This window comes from Osmia bicornis, chromosome 11 (genome assembly GCF_907164935.1).
Source record: "Osmia bicornis bicornis chromosome 11, iOsmBic2.1, whole genome shotgun sequence".
NCBI classification, from domain to species: domain Eukaryota; kingdom Metazoa; phylum Arthropoda; class Insecta; order Hymenoptera; family Megachilidae; genus Osmia; species Osmia bicornis.
Window position 1 is genome coordinate 1747192 of NC_060226.1, and position 17783 is coordinate 1764974.

At 43.3% G+C, this 17783-nt stretch overlaps 1 protein-coding gene across 10 annotated transcripts in view; it reads right to left on the bottom strand.

Moving 5' to 3' along the window:
* The window catches only part of LOC114880982 (potassium voltage-gated channel protein eag), a 40823-nt gene extending 27193 nt beyond the window's left edge, over nucleotides 1–13630 (bottom strand). For 9 of the 10 annotated variants that reach the window (XM_046287747.1, XM_046287745.1, XM_046287744.1 and 6 more), the window contains exons 1-2: nucleotides 13213–13630; nucleotides 4578–5978 (exon numbers count right to left, since the gene is read on the bottom strand). In XM_046287747.1, the coding sequence (XP_046143703.1) occupies nucleotides 4578–4656 (79 nt within the window). In that variant the 5' untranslated portion in view covers nucleotides 4657–5978; nucleotides 13213–13630. Of the gene's footprint in view, nucleotides 1–4577; nucleotides 5979–6721; nucleotides 6795–13212 lie in introns of those variants that run through there. The other variant, XM_029197550.2, reaches the window with a different exon arrangement.
* Between the last annotated feature and the right edge of the window lie 4153 nt (nucleotides 13631–17783).

Below are 17783 nucleotides of genomic sequence, written 5' to 3' on the forward strand. Positions count from 1 at the left end.
ACCCAGCGGTACCGAAACCGAGTGAAAACCACCGATCGTCTTTGACGACTTTCCAAAAGATTCGATCGCGCTCTGATGTTTCTACCGATACCGGTGTGCGGTGTTAACCTTGCTGGTTAGCTGATAACATAACAGAATTTACGAGATAGAATTTATGAGAGAAATTACTGTGAACGAGAAACGTGGATGATAAAATTATTAGAGCCACGGTATGAAAAATGGGTTTATCGTGTTTCTGTAGAAATAGAGCCAGAATTTTAAGGTTTTTGCATTGTATAACCTTCAATCAATAATTCTCCACTATTAATAAACAAATACATTTAAAAGATTATATTTATTTCAAGCAATTTATATTGATTGCTTGATTTTTGGCCCGTACTTCTATCAAACGTTCAATCAATTGACATTTATTACCAATAATAAATATTTCCACAAATTTTCGATTATTCCAGGCCAATCAAGATCCTTCACCTTTTTCAACTGTGTATCACAATTTTACAAGCATCAATACATCATAAAAAAATAATAAAAACTCTGTTTAACTCGATTTTTATGCGAGCGGCTCTGATAATTTCATCACCCACTGTATATCTTTATCGACGTGGAAAGCGTGGAAGGCGTGGCAAACATTTGACGGGAAAACAGAAGTATGTATATCAATTCGGTTTTTTTCTATCGAAAAATCGGCTTTCTCCGCTCCGACAGACAAACGTTGCCAGAACGGGTGTGTATGCCCTTTAAACCCGATCACTGGGCGCATTCAGTTTCTCCACTCGACCCGAAAATGTAAATTTCCATGCGGGCACGCGAACTCGTGCATTTTTCTACGGATTTCCATGTCTCGATATTGTTACATAGGGATTGAAAGGGATCTAAAGAAATTTTCCACGCGTTTTTCGCAACACAATACGTTTCTGGCGGAGGGCACGTTTCTTCCAGATTTGTCGGAGGACGCGTCGCATCGCGCCGTTTCCTGCACGTCGATGCAACACGACCGGAATCTGGTACGTCCGAGCAGCGAGTGCAGGACGAGTGCAGGACGACTGCAGGATGAATATTCTAAAGAGAAAAGCGAGATAGGGCGGTGAATCGCCGCGAAATATCGGCAGAACGATGCGACGATAGAGCGCTGTTCCAATAGACGCTCTATATCCTGTTCTATTTTCGATACATTTCCGGTGCTTGGAGGTGGGACGATTGTTGCGTTTTTAAACATTCGAATGCACGAACAAATATCCACTTTCTTTTTCGAAAAAGCTAATCTTGCTACTTTGGTAGAAAGAAAGTAGAAAGTATAAGTAGAAAAGGTCGAAGGAAGGGTGGGTGTGCAGCAGTATTATGGGAAAAGCGCGATGCAAATGTTTGCACGGATTAATTGACAAACTGATATCCGTCGGGGCCGCCTTCACTCGCGACAACTCGTGTCCGGTAATTAATGGCGAACGTAATTAAAGCCGTATTTATTTCCATTATTGAAGGGACGTTTATCGCGCGGTAATGAATCGTCGCGTTGTAATAAACAGATCGAAAAATCATCGATCCTACACTGAAAATTGTATTAATCTAACCTTAACGATCAAATGAATTCGTTCAACGGCGTCCTGGCTAATTGATCCAACAATTATCGTCGAATTCCAGGAATACCTGAGAATTTATCGAGTCGACGAAGTAAAATTTGCTGCGGCTAAGGGATGAAAGAGAAGGGGAGTCATTCAGCGGCCGGGAAAGGTCAGCGAATGTTGATAAACCGATGTGAAAATTAACTCTCCTAGTATTTAAAATTGGAAAACAACTTTTCCTTGGGCGACCGTTCAACGAGGCAGCCGAGTTTGAAAACTCGCGTGTTTGCGTTTACCGCGAAAAACACGTATAGAAAAGTTTCGATTAAAAGCGGAACAAATTTAATTTCTTTCGAGGAGATTGAAATTTTCTCTGACGATTAATCGCTAAAATTATCTTTCCGATATCGACGACTTCTCGCGTTAAACAAACGATAAATAGTAAAATATAAAATATCCTTTTTTTTCTTTCAATAGAACAATAAGAGTTTCAGCTTTCGTCGAACGTTAACGTCGTTCTGGAGGACAGGAAATTTCCTTTCGACGATCGAACCGGATCGTACTTGGATGAAATATCCGGCCAATTAATCGGCATCGACTCGCGATCCGTGTCCCTGATTTTCATTCAATGGAAATCAATCTGTTCTTCGATCCAGTTGCATACGTGCGATCTTCAAGACTCGAGGCAATTAGATTTAAAGTAAAAAAATGGTACGCTAGCGAATTACAAAGTAATCGCAACATTTGTCGTTTGCACGGTATTCAAAGCGGGTAATTCGCAAGACAAAAGAAATGTCGCTATTACAGGCGTAGTTTTTTCGGTGATTATTTTTTATCTTTATTCGTATAAAATCGTAGCGTCGCAGCGTCAAATGCTACTTGTGAAAAGAAAAGAGATGGCAAAGGGAATTGCGATATTGGTCTGTGTGGTACCATATTTTCGCACATACCACACAAAAGTAAACTTTTGATTAAATATGATTTCATTTAGTAACCATTCATGGTTACTGAATTTTTCAAGGTTTTTTATTTCACAGTTTTCATTTAAACATTTAATTTCTTGAATATTTTTTAAATATAATAACATTGTCTTCAATGAAGCTTCTCATAAATTAAAAGAAAAAATTAAGGTGTTTATTTTTTCCCGTTTCATGCTTTTAAATAGGGATCTTAAGTGGTTGAAGCTTCCTACGTTGTTTTACGACACGACAATGTTAAACGGGTTAATGGCCGGTTAGCGAGAGTTACTTAAACGCGGACCCTCTGTGCTGCTAATTGTAAGTGTGTCGCTGGCAACTTCTTTATCTTTGTTCCTTTTTGACCGGTCGTTTTTCGCGAGGACGAAAAACATAGGTGGTACGTGACTACGGCTCTCCCTCCGCTAGTTAATTCATTCGCGGCACGTTTGAATTGAGGACGTAACAACCTGTGCACAAGCACCGCCGACAGAAGTGTGAACAAGAGAGGGAAAGTAGCACCGTTAACGTTCTCCTCTTTCCAGTCTGCATTTCAAAACACTGCGATCCATTTAACATTAAATACTTTTTCCAAGATTAATCTAAACTCGTAAACTTGTTACGGTAACTATGAAACATGGCGAAGTTAACGCTAGTACCGAACGTTAGTATCAAACATGTGTCGCTAATGTTAGATGTTCCGAAAGGTTTCCCAGAATTTCGATTAGCGAAAGCTTTTGTTCGACGCTCGAAGCGTCTAGCAGTCTAGTTGTTAATCATCGTGTGTATCAGCGACAGTTGAAACCGCTGGAACGGCTGACTCCGTGAATCGCGATACAGATTCGCTAGGTAAATCATGTCACGCTATTGCAGTGGTTCATCAAAAATTTAACGGGTTAATACACTGCGACTAGAATGTTACCTATTTTTTTCCCTCCTTGCCTGTTAAACATTTATCGAAACAGGAACGTGTACCGTGCGCGTCTCCTCCAAGGATCAATCGTTAATTTTCTAATGTTTCAAACGAGTCTTTTTTATAATTAATATCGACGTTGGAAACCTAGTATCAAAGTACCTATTAAAAACAATAGATTCGTTCAGGTTACTCGTCATCGTTGCTTTCTCCCTAATCGTAAGACGAGGATATCGACGGATGAGTAGTTCATGGTGTACTCGAGTTTCCAACCACTTCGTGGAGTTTCGAAAGTCCCTAGGATAGGTCGAGGAAGTTGGAAGGATGCTTGGAAAGCTAGAGAGAGTGTAGGAAAGTTTCGAGAAGATCGAAAACGTTGAAAGGCAAGTCTCGGGGAAACTGAATCCAGTATCAAGAAGGTCTGCAAGCTGAACAGGATGTTAAGCCTCGGACCTCCTGCATGAAATTTCAACGAGACGAGCGTTTAAAACTTTGCTTTGATGCATTTCAAGGAGCTACAGATTCGTATGCGTCGCTTTTGCAACAATTTTTCCAGAAAATTTCGAAAAAAGGAGGATTTATGATTAACAAGTCGACTATCTTGTCTTGGTAACTAGTCATCTGATCTCCTTAAAAAATTAAGGACTAATGCCAACTGTAATGCAGTATTTGGCTTTAAGGCGATGGAAACAGAGGAGTAAGTACTCGAAGGAAGACCATCGAAAGTAGGAATTTCACTCTCCGTTCGGAACCGAAACGGTTGACTAGAATCTATCACGGTCATCGGGAATAATCTCGTTATACGGGGTAACTTTTATCTCTGCACGCTTGCTGCGGTTACATAAAGTTATTAGTTTGACCTACTTCCGCGAGAGAAAGAGACAAGGGTATAGATGGTTGGTAGGAAGAGACAGAGGGATGAAGAGAGAGGCAGCGTGAAAGAACACGCACTAAAATGCCATGAATTCCCACAAAAGCGGTCTCGGAATCAATCTCTGTCTCTCTCTGTCTCCTCGTCCGAGCTGTTGAATCCACAGGGACTCGGCATTATATTCGTCCAATCATCGATTCATCGGAAAACGAAACCAATCAAGGTACATATATACCGTATAGTGTATAATGTATGTATATCAGTTGGACAGCACTCACGTTGACTGCTGCTACGACGTATGATGTTCTCGAGGAATGTGTTTTGCGGGGCGACCAGGCCCCTGCGCCCCCCTGGCATCCTTTCTCCTTTGGATAATCCCGGATCCTGGTCGCTGCGGCTATCAGGACCTCGGCCAGCCTCTGGCTACGACGATCTCTGGCTGTCTTTCTCGCCTCATTTCATGCAATCAGTCCGGCCGCATATCCTTTCGCCGTCGACGCTAGGCCTCTCTCGTCGCTTCTTCTCCTATCCTCCTATCCTCCTATCTCTTTGCACACGCGACACAGACGCGACTCCACTAACCGAACCCCATCGTCCGAAGGTAGTTCACCATCGTGGATCGAGTCCGAATCACCTGTTTGACGCGGCCTGGAACCGGTCCAAACCAGCACGCCGCGCCGCACCGGGTCGCACAGAATATCTGTGTACTCTTGCTTCCACTACGATCACCAAATTGTCCCAAACACGTTCCAGTAATCCTCGACGAGGTAGATTACACCGCGGCTGTTGCTTTTCACCTTGCCCTCGTCCTGCGAGCCTTAATCTCGCTGACGAGGATAGAACGGCGTTTCCAACCAACGTCCGCTTCTTTACGCTTCTTTACGCTTCTTTACGCTTCTTTATGGTACAGAATGACTATGGCTAACGGTAACGCGATTTCCTCCTACGGGACAAACGTTGGACCCTTCCGGAACTCAGGATCCACCCGCGGCACACTTACGATGTCTCTGTCGTCACCTGAACGCGAACGAACCAACTCCTTCGACTGGGCTGCTAGCTTCGTAACTCGTCCTCCAACTTGCCACGTGTCCCAACTCCTTCGCCGACTCGGTTCGAAGCTGAGCAGCTATATGCTCAGAGTCCGTCGGGTCAAGGGTCGTCGGTGAAGAAGGACGCCTCGACAAAGGGAACGGGGAGGACGGTGATCCGGATTTATCGAGGCACCGACCACGACGACGTCGATGGGCTCGCGGAAGTGTCCTCGGTTGGTGGACGCGCGATCGATGACCCATCTAACCGCAGTCCTTCCAGGTGATCGCGCGCGCTATCGTTGAGACCCGACGGCAAGTAATTAGACGACTGCGCGCTACCTGCCACGTCGTTCTCCACATCCTCGGCGTCCTCCTCGGCGTCGGTGCAGCTGGTGCCCGCGGAGGAGGACATCCCTTAGACAGGGGAACGCAGCCGTAGAGTAAGCCTCGATCACATCCTCGTCGCTGAACCGCGGGCCCCTGTCGTCGCTGTCGTTGTCGTTGATGTTGCCGACACGTCAAACGTGACCCGATCACAGACCAGAATCGACGATACTTATTCAACGTCGACACGATTTCATTTGCTCCTCCCGAATCTCTTGCGAAGACCCTGCAGCAATTTCTTCGCTGCTGCTCGACGTACAATTGCTGAAACAGAAGGAAACGATAATTCAGCATTTGTATCGTCGCGGTCGGTGTAGTTATTTTATTTTATAACGTCATCAGTCGAAACCTTTCGACGCGAATACGATAGAGCTACAAACAGTGGTATAGGTTTCAATCGTTTTTCCAACCGAATGGGACATTCATAGGGTTGTGACGGACAACTAGCAGCCAAGAGTACAGATAAAACTGAGTTTCCATGTTGCGAGTAATGAATCGTGCCAAGTTATCTTTATGGTTCCGTGGAGTCGTCTTTATGCGGAACAAGATCGGAGTACTGACATAATAATGGTTTTGAAAAACTCATCAATCTCCCACCCAAAGCACCGTAATTAAAATCCTATATTTCGAACGAGAAGTTTAATCTAACCTGAATACAGTCTTCACGATCGTTGATGTTTCAAATATTTTTCATTTTTCGATAAAAATAAAAAGAAACTGCTCAGCTCTCACCTGTCTAAATGATGAAATTATACCAATTCGAAGCCTGTTTCCAAATTGATTGCACTTAAAAATTCAAACAGTAATGGCGTCTCAAATTTCATCGAGGTTCACGATGACGTAACGTTTGTTTCTCGGTTATTCTCGAGATTAAAGAGTCGTTCGAGTGCGAGTACTCGAATCGATCCGATACCCCTACCCCCACCCCTTGAAATACCGAGGATCGCGAAGCTAGAATTTCCAGGCTAAAATTAAATCGGCCGAATTGATGAAAATTACCGCGATACCTTCGAGTTATCGAATCCGCAATGGGCCGGCCTCCTGGTGCAGTCATTGTTAACGCTAATTACTCGAGATCGTCTCGATTCGAAAACCGCTTGTTCACCGTCCTTTTCGCAACCTGTTCGTGCGATACTTCAGCCGCCCTGTTCGATAGAATCGATTCACCGTAACCGTCCATTGATTATCGATTACGTATCGATAACTTACCAACCATTATCCTAGTATATTCAGTCCGCTTGATATCCTCGACACGTTGTTAATTGTTCATCGCGTGTGCAAAAGTTAATAACTGTGCGAGTGTTGTGTTATTTTAATCTAAATCGAAAAGGCTCGAAGTTATGAAACAATCGACGATCGATGACACTTCAGCCGACTAATTAGGTAAGTGCATTAATTCGTGTCATAGCAGTAGAGGTTATATAGAGAAAATTTTGGTTTAAATTATCGACGCTTCTTTTTACGTGAAATCGTGCTACGTCTTAACCTTCGGTCTCAAAGATTAATCGTTCGAAAAGTCGACGCTATCTCGAACGAAAAGAAACTACTTCTTTCAATATTTTTCAAACGATTCCTCGATACATGTAGCGAGCTTAGCGGATTCTACGAGAAAATCCTTCAATCTCTGTTTTGGGGATGGGAATTGAAGCAAAATTCCGCTCGGTCCATTCGACGGAAAGATTACTTTTCCTCTCCGTTACGTATACTCGTTTCGTAACGTCATCGTCGCTCGTTCTTCCAATACGCTTTATTTCTCCTAGAACGTAGTGGTATTATTTTCGACATCGACAAGATATTCCTTGTTTCGTTTCGCATCGTTTCAAAAATTCTCCCCAGTGCTGAATTCTCCGATGAAAAATGCATCTTTTTCTTCTCAGAGTTACAGTTTAGGTTAGGTTTTGACGCTTTGACGGTCGATGTCACGTGGTGTTGTAACCAGGATATATGTATACAATATCAATCATAGTGTCCGTTCGTCTAGTGTATTTTGTAATTTCAAATAAATTATTGAATATTCTAAAGCTTTTATCAGATGATTATATTAATTATTTTAACGCTTTTATTAAATAATTAGATTTATGATATTTGCTGCGGTTAAACTTGGATTCCAAAGTCAGTGCTTTTTCACTAGACGAACGGACACTATGATTGATATTGTACAGTATGCGTCATAGTGTCCTTTCATCTAGTGAAAAAGCACTGACTTTGAAGTCCAAGTTTAACCGTAGCAAATAAATATTCTAAAGCTTCTATCACATGATTATGTTAATTATTTTAACGCTTTTATTAAATAATTGGATTTATGATATTTGCTGCAGTTAAACTTGGATTCCAAAGTCAGTGCTTTTTCACTAGACGAAAGGACACTATGACGCATGCTGTACAATATCAATCATAGTGTCCGTTTGTCTAGTGAAAAAGCACTGACTTTGGAGTCCAAGTTTAACATATATTTGCAAATATATTATAGCAAATAATTATCATAATCATCTGATAAAAGCTTTAGGATATTCAATAATTTAGAATTTCAATAATTCATTTGAAATTACAAAATACACTAGACGACCGGACACTATGATTGATAATGTATGTAAATCGATGAACAGTTTTAGGTGGGAAGACGAATATAAAATTGAGAGACAGGCGGAATTTCTATCGATCCCGAGTTAGAGAACGAATTACTTCAATCCGATAAATTCCAACCGCAAATCCTAATAAGAGTAATCGTTTGCTCGATCAACGGTAAACCACGTGACTACAGAGAAAAGTCCCTAGCGATGTTCGAATATATCAGCGAAATACAAATCCATTGAAACTTAGCAGAGAGATACTTGTACTTCAGATAAACAGAGAGCTAATTAACTACGTAAAATTTCACTTTTTTTTTACAAACACTACTTTCGACTGTTCGTTTTAAATAACTCCACTAGAAAGGAACGCTTAAAGGTTTCACGAATTACTGCTCGTTGCAACATTAACTCAGCCAGCATTTTCCTTGACCACTTGATATTTTTGCACCCAAATAGCAAAGGACGTGATTTGAATGGCGGAGCCGGGTGAATCCTGACCCATACCTATGAAACTTTATAGTATAACGGTGCTGCGATTAAAACGAAGAACTCACCCCCAAGACGCTTTGCACCCTCTATTATTTGGTGGCTGGTATAGGACAAAGGAGGGAAAATCGCTGTTCGTCGTAGAAAAAGCAATGAAACCCTAGGGTTTTCTCGCGAATACGTAACTGTTCCCTAGGGTTCTGTTCAAAGGAGAATCGAAGACACGATGTTAAAGGAACAAGCTCCTTTTATAGCCCTCGAACTAACCCAAAGAGAGATGAAGAAATTCTGCTTGTCCCACGGTTGAAATTATTCTAACGTTAATATAGCGGTTTTGTCCCTTACTGTTCTTACGCTTGTAAGGCAGCACGCGAGCGATAATATTAGAAATAACGAAACGAAATCGGGCTAGGTCCGATTCACAGGAATACTAATAGCTAATAGTTCGAAGGTCGGTCGAAAGTGGAAAAGTAGTTCGCTCGATCGATGCCAACTGTTCTCACGTCGAAAGGTAAAGTACGAATGATGAAAGGTACGGTTGAATGCCGCGCATCGTTTGTCATTCGTTCGAAACCGAATAAACACCCTTCTCTCGGCCCCTCGTACCCGATACGTTCTGGGATTAGAGCTCGAAAACTTCAATAAGATGTACGCTAGTAGGTATACATAAACGAAGAAACAAAGTCGCAGAGCCCTTGAAATCCGACAGAACCAATTGCCTCGATACTCGAGGAACACGAGGACGGACCAGGAGAAGACAACGATTTTCCATTTTCCGATCGTTGTTTCCTTTCCGCGTCGTCGCTCGACACGAGGGCAAACTGGAGGCAAGACTTCCGGAAGATCAACTTGTCTGACGGATAAAAGAAGAGAGAGAAGAAGAGGGTTGGAAGCTTAGAAGAAGGGCGGAGGGGAGGAAGGGAGGAAGGAAGGAAGGAAAGAGGGCAAAGACCGTGTCGGTGGAAAGAGGTCACCCGGATTTCGAGCGGTCTACTACTCACCAGAAAGCAAGTCGTATCTCAAGGTAGCCCATCATTTTTCGTGGGAGGAGTTTTTGGCACGGATGCCATCGTTTTTTTCTCCCCCCGTTCTTCGGTTGATCGATCGACACCAAGACTATGCATTCAACCGACCAAGAAGAAACCTAGACTACCAGGCACTACCATACCCGATTTCATTCGCTTCTACCCCGTTCCTCCCAATTCTTTTACAACATTTAAAACGCCTTTCGACTCGTCTTGCGAAATCTCATCGATGATTATTACCTTGCCAGGCTAAAAGCTTGTTAACACACTTCTCCATTACTTTACCAAATGATAAGGCTACATTTGAAAAGCTGTAAATCTATACGACCGTATAAAGTCCTAGAGTATGCATTTCGTTCGAAATGTGAATCGATTCCATTACGTTAACTTGCTTGAATAGTTGTTTACGATCTCTGTTCGGGGATAGAAGCGTAAGTTTTCTGGAGAATGCGTCGAACAACGTTTCACTGGTTCGTTTTGAAGGCGGAGCGTATCGATCGATGAACCTTCAACGTTCCTCGAAGGTGGGCTACCTTTTCGGTTTCACCTTGCACCTACGGCGAACGAAGATAAAGGGCAACAGAGATTGATGAGTGGATAGATGTGTAGAATAGATGCACTAGAGGGAGAAAGGGAGAGAGAGAGATATATCGAAGAAAGAAGGAAACGGTTCAAAAGAGGAAGGGATCGAAATAAAGCGAATCATAAAAGGCCATAGGGGAAGTTGACGAAAGAGAGTAGATAATACCTTATAAAAGTTTAATTTTACCGAACAACAAGGTTACTCGAACTCGAGGGATTCCAAAAGGACTATTACGAAGATAAACATACATTTCAGGACTCGTAGTTCCTTCTACTGAATATGTGACACAAAATGACGTCACTTGTCCTGCTTTCGCGATCAATGCTACAGGAATGCGCTGGTAAATGCCATTTCGGCAATGCGAACCATCGGTTCTACAGGCAGTTCCAAACAAAAAAGCCAAGAATCCTTTAGCTACAGGAGGAAGATTCGAGGAAGAAAAATCGAAGATTAAGGTGGCGAAATAAAGATGGACCAGGAAGTAACGGTTTCCGATTTCCCGTGGGAGATCAAGAGAATTCATAAGGCGATCTATGCGGAAGCAGAGAAACATCACTATGAATTCGATGAAGTTACGATCGGGCTTTCGTCCATATTGTTAATCGATGAACAAAAAGTTATAAAACGCAGAGAATATTTTATATGACGAGGGCTTAATCATTTCATAGATCGCCCTAATATTTCTCCCTGGTCTGGATCAGTGACACCAAATGGAACGAACATCTCTCTTCGTCCAACGTAATATTTAGACAATACTTGTATAACTTGTTATAGTTACTTTCTAAATAGGCTGTACTTAAAGGCAATTCAAAATTTCTTTACACCTCTCGTTACCGCTTTACGTAACTGAACGACACATGTCGTGCGCCTGTAAGAACCCGGTAAATCGTATTCGTCCCGGTGCGCGGCATAATCCTATACATACAACGTAATCGTAGTGTAACGCATATGTTCCGAACAATTGGAATAGCATTCATCAAGAGGAAAACAAGGAAAAGCAGCTGGCCAACGTACAACGGTGAATCAAAGAGAATAAATTCAAGGTAAAAAGAAAGTGGTTCCCTATCGAAGAAGGATATAGAGAAACGTAGAGAGAAGGGTTGCTATACAGTGTCTGGGTTTGCAAACGGGACAGGACTATTTAAAACTGGCAGACACCCAAAACTGACATCACTCATGAAAAAACTAGCATAATCATTCTACACTTTGTCGAGATCGTCGAGGAGAATTATCTACTGCCGTTCTTAACCCTTTAACTGCGGGTGTGGTTCATAAATCACATTACTAAATTTATATCCAGAGGCGGGTGTGGTATATAAACAAATTTTTGCTAATATCAAATAGCGGCTGAGGTTTATATACCACTAAAATAACAATAAAATAAATAGAATAAAAAAAATCTTTTAAAATAGAATATCACTTCAGTAATATAATTTAAAAGCACCCGCAGTTAAAGGGTTGAATTTCCCTTTTCGTACCGTCGCGGGGTACAGGATAAATTAAGTCCAAATACATTTTCCCGCCATACGACGATTTCGAAAAGACATCGTTAAAGGGGGTAGAAAACACCGTGCGAATTAACAGCATGCTCGACCGTGAATTCGCGTAAGAAATGTGGCAAAGTTCGAAACAGATATATTCTTTGTTTTCGCACGAGTAGTAAATCGTATTGACCTCGATCCTATCGCGTAAGCTTTCCTCGATTATCTTAACTGAGAAACCCTAATAAATCTAACCTATTTCTTTTTTCTTTCTGAAAATCCGTGCGATTCGCGCACGACAACCCGTTCGAGTGACAACGACGCGACCACTTTTCCTCCGAACCAAAGACAAAAGGAAACTGACGAATCTCTGGAAGTTGACGCGAAATTTCACGCTCCTCCTTGACCTCTCCTCTGCGACCCAAATATTTTCTCTTCCGATAGACTCGTTCTAGGCTTTCGCCCACAGCGATCGTCAAAGGAACCTTCAATTAATCGCGATTCACAGAAGAATCATGGGCGACGTTCGTTCCTCTAATTCGACTCCTCCTCCACCTCCTCCTCTACCTCTTACTCCTCCTTTTTCTTGTCAAACGGACAAAGAAAAAAGAGAAACGAGATCCATGTTTGCACATTGATCATTCCATCGACAAAAGTTACGCGCACTCTTTGTTTTCATCGACGAAGACTCGAGCATCCCTTCGACCGGCTACCCTTATGACTAAAGCGAGATCCACGAATTCTCCCTGTCTCGTAGCGTTGGCTCGTATTTTCATGCCATGACCTATACAATACACCATGCCAGGCTACAACGTATTCTCATAGGTCCCCCTAAAGCTTAGCCTTATGACTCGACGGATTGATCCACGCGCGTTCCACTTAACACACACGCTCCAGCTTCCATTCGTGGTCTACCGAGAAATTTCCACCGTTTCTCCCCTGACCTTGCCCCATAAGACGCAGAACTTCTACACCACGATCCCACTGTTCCATCGTCGATCCGTGGATAGAGCCAGACGCGCCAGTCGGACCGGTCCACTCCCTAACGAACTCATCTTCTTCTTCATCTTCTTCTTCTTCTTCCCTGTCGGTCGTTTGATCAGACTGTTTTATCCGCGCGTGGCTCTGTCAACGATCCATCAGTGGACGAACAGGGATGAATCGAGAAGAGCGAACTGAATGGAAGGACAGTGTACGACAGAGAGGGATGGGAAGGGAAGAGGGAAAGGGAGAATCCAGTGGCGCACCACGCGACCGCAATGATCGTCCAACAACGGAATCACCGCTGGATCCTTCTGGAGGTGGACGATTGAAAAACTAGGTTGCCCGATCAGCGATGGGAGATTGTCGTACCGAATTATATGCCGACGGTGTCTGCTGGATTGTTAGACGTCGTTATCCGTGCCGTGGTAGCAGGGTGGTTCCGTCCATCGCGTTTCTGGATCGTATCGCCCCGAGGATCGATCGTGGTCGGGTGCACACGCGCTGACCGGTTGCGGTACGCGTTCAGAAAACGCGTCCCAGACACACGTTTCGTCTCTCGAGACACCCTCCAGCCAGGATAATCAACCCCGTCCTCTATCCTAGCATCTTCTTCCAAGATCCGATCTCGACGAGTGCACCGTATGCACCGTTTTCCTATCCCTCCTATGTTGTCCTTGCTTAGAAGAAAGAAAGAGAAGAGAGGAGAGGAGAGGAGAGCGCGCGCGCGCGCCCCTTTCACCGTAGTATTCTCGCGCAGATGGAGACCGAAATCCAGCCGTACGGCAGGCTGACCGAGTGGCGACTGAGACTCACCCTCTGTGGCGGCGCTGACTACCCCCGAACAACGTTCCACCTACCCTCTCGCCCTTCTCCTTTCACACCCTCCTACCCTCCATACACAACGCGCCACCCTCTTGCCCTACTCCTCTCTGCAACCCTCTCTCCTTTCCGAAGGAGCTTGCGTGACTCCGTCCCTACGTCTTTCCATTTCTTCGCATTTCCCTCTATTCGTGTCTCAAACAGTCTCGAGCAATTTTTTTCTTTTCTTTCTTCTCTATTTTCTTTACTTTTAACCCCTGATTTTCGATGCTCGATAAAGGTCTCTTTTCAGGGGGAGAGTGTAATCTTTGACCATGTTTCCAGGATTATGCCCCTCGCGAAAGGTACAGGGTTCGAGGGTATTAATCCATTGGCCTCTCCGTTAGGGTGCGTATCAATCGACGGTTGATGTTGAGGAGATTGAATTTTAGAAGGGATTCTCTAGGTGGGGTTGCGATGGCGAGTGTTCAGTCGCGCGGACATCTGTTGCGACCGAACACTTTATTCGATATAATGCCTAGTGCACACATTTCGATCTTGAGACAAAACGATTTTGTGAATTCCAGCGATTGGATGAGAAGTGTGTACCTTGTTCTATAGATCGTGTACAATAGGGGGTTCGATGCTCGCTTTTCCTCGCCCCTTGGACACGCGAAATATAAATAACTGTAGACCCTTTGGCACAATATAGCTTTATCCTATTCTTCCAATAAAGAGTTGTTACGAAATGTTCAAGCTCGTAGAACAGTAACTCTCGACGACAACGTAGGTAATCAAGCTCGTCCTCCCTTTTCCACGTGTAAAACAACGAACGACCCGTGACATTTTCTTGAACGAGACCTTCTTGATCATTGTGTTGCTATTTTTAACTGGTGCTTCGCGACTTCTGTCTTGTACCCTCCTCAAAAACTCGATTCCTTCAAATTACCCAACTGACAAAAGAACCTTCTGCTGAGCAAGAAGCTACGTTATCCTCGAATCAAAGTTTCTGGCTGAGTTTCGATGTTTCGGGACAGACACGCGCCGAGATAGGCGACAACAGGCTGGATTTGGCGAGCGAATTTCTCGAGTCGAAGGGGAGAAACAACAAAGTGCCAGGGGCGTCTCATTATCCACGAAACGTGTTTTCACCGCTTTAACGAACCACCCTTTAATTACTTCACCGACCATATACACGGTTTGATGAAATTGCCGCTGAGAAGCTACTCTCCGTGAAACCTTCGCGAAACTGAAGAGGGTTAGATGATGTTCCGTTTCTTAAGTTGATTCGCTAAGCTCATCGACCAAGGCAAACGCGTTATTTTTTTCTCAACCATCGTACTTCAACCCTTTTCCTAGATATAAACCTCTTAGACCCTGAAAAGTTAACAGCCGAAAGACATGGATTGAAGATTTCGAAAAGAAGAAAACGCTGTTGTTATATTTTCACGAAGCAATTCTAACTTTTAATCGTCCGTTGAATCTAGAAGAGCAACTAACAACCCATTAAACGAGATCAAGCCTCGATAGGGGTTCAAGATCAAGGGGTGGTCGAGACGATCGTGACGATCGAGACGTTCTTCAAGAAAGAAGACGAAGAAAGAACAGCTTGTAAAGAGGAGAAGAAGTCGAGGGGGTTAGTTCGATCGAAGTTGTCGAAGGGAGGGCGCCACCTTGCCAACCACCCTATTTTCCACTTATCACCCTATTCTTACCATACCTGTTTGTCATTTAACATCACCTGTTAACCGAATCATTTTTCAACCAAAAAATTACTCTTCTCCTTCGTACGTCTGATGAAATATGATATTATTGTTAATATTTTCCACCTATCGAATATTTGCAATTTCATTTCGCAGAAGTATAAACGCGATTTATCGTATGGAAGGTTGATAAAGTATTCCTGAATCGTGTGTAAAGTTTTCCAACAATCTGTCAGAATCGCCAAGCAGAAAATGAAAAGTTTCGAAAGAGATCCTCCTATGTCCTAAGGGAGAGGTGGAGGAGGAGAGAGAGATAGAGAAAGAGATTCGTGGGTAGAAAAGTTTCAAGCTCGATCGAGCTTCGCGTAATTCCGTAGAAACGAGCGTGAAGAGAGGGAAATAGAGGGAGAGCGAGTGCATTTACAGCAAGTTCGCCGAGAAATCGTTAAGCGAATGCGTAATTTCGTTTGGTCCTGGCTAATGCGCGTCACAAGGGCCTTTCTGAACCGAAGCCGAATTCAATTACACCCCTGCCCTGGCTATAAGATAATTGAAGCTGTACCTACCTGCGCGCACCACCGCGCTGTCCCGCCTCGCCTTACACGTTTATTCTTATCATCACGCCGTCTCCTGTTCTATCTCACCTTTCTCCTTCATACGACGCTCTAATTCTTTAACTTTCTTAATGAAAAGTAACCTTCGACCTTTTTCTTTCGTCCTTCTACACTTCCAGTCCTCGAGTCCTCTTTTAACTGTTCTTTCAAACTGTAATAGGCAACAGGGAATTGAATTGCTGTCGGTTCTACGTTAAATCAACTTAAATTAACTCGATTGGTTGAAGCTTAGGAAACTAGTTTGAAATTCAACTGCATCTTGCGGTGCCAACTGTCCATCCACGAGTGTATATCATTTCGCCTAATCCCAGATATACTTGTGCCTAAAGTAATTGCAAAAGGGTTGGATTAGCTACTTTTACCAATGGAGTACAGTAGCTGCAAATCCCTTGATACCAGGCCAACCTTCAACGCTCTTAAATTACTGTGGGCGTTTAGTGGAGGGGGAGAGAAGAGGGTTTCGTCTCCACTTTAGTTCGGGCCGGGGACCGCTAGGTGGCCGCGAGATGATCGGCGACGGTGTTCTCGCAAGCGGTCACCCGGCATGCAGTCCAAATTGCGGTATGATAGGTGTCTGGGGCAAGGATCGTCTGTTACCAGCCCCACTGACGAGTCTGACAGACAATCCCCGAGACGAAACGCCTTTTTCTCCCCTCTCCTACATTACTGACACGCTTTTTTAATACATCGGAATTTACTGTCGGTAAATTGGTGAGTTTCTTAGCCACGAAACGATGAAGTGAATCTGTCATTTCCAGAAGGACGCAAAAAATTCTCGCCTTTAAACGATCATTTAAAAGGCTAAATACGTTTCGCGAGCATATGAAGTATAACCGTAAAATAGAGATGGAAAGGTAATGGAAAAAGGTATGAAAATGATAGAGGATGGTAGGTCGTTAACGAGCACCGTCGACATGCTTCTTGTTGACAACGAAGGAAGCATTGATATTCCCGGCACGATCGTGTACACCGTGTTACTTAATATCTTTTTTCTTTTTTTTCACCTTTCCATGTTACCGTAGAGTCGAGATTCCGCTCGTCATTTGGTATGCCATTAATTAATTTGGGCCTCGAGAGCCAGCCAGACGCGAGCGACACGCAATTAGTGTCAGAGAATCAGAATGCACGTGTCTGCCAACTGCTCCTGTAAATATTTCTTCGTCCCACTCGGAATCAGGTTTTCACATGTATTTTTTTCCCCTGAAAATTACCGAGATTTTATTTAATAAGGTTCATCGACTAGTACCGGAAGTCGCCATCGTAATAAACCAAATTTAAAGGGTAATCGAATGAAAAACAAATTTTTTTTTATATCATTAGTGATAAATAAAATACGATATAAGTTCTGTCAGTATCGTATAAAACTTCTATTAAAGTTACATGAAAATTGAAGACCTAGCGCTTTCTAAGTTTCCCCTTTTCCCGATCGTTAATGGAAGTTACCGAAGACAAAGAGTGTTGCAAAGAAACGTTTCGTCTTCGAATAGAAGTTGCAATGGGACTGCAATGAAGGGAATCGAGTCCAACTTCGTGAACGCAATGCGGAAAAGTAGGAGGTACGATCTGGTGGTAGTTGTGCGTGCACGTGCACGCAAAACGGAACCCCTTGGACCATGACCCGCGTCACGTGACCTTGATCCACTTTTTCCCCCCTCCAACCCTCGGTTTCGTTCTTTTCAATGAACGCTGAAGAGAAACGGTAGTACTGTATTATCTCTTTAACTGCTAATATGGTATTGCAAAAGTTACCACTTATACAGGGCAAAACAACCACCCTAAATTCTACTTAAACGTTTCAATATAAATATTCAATATACGTTTCAAG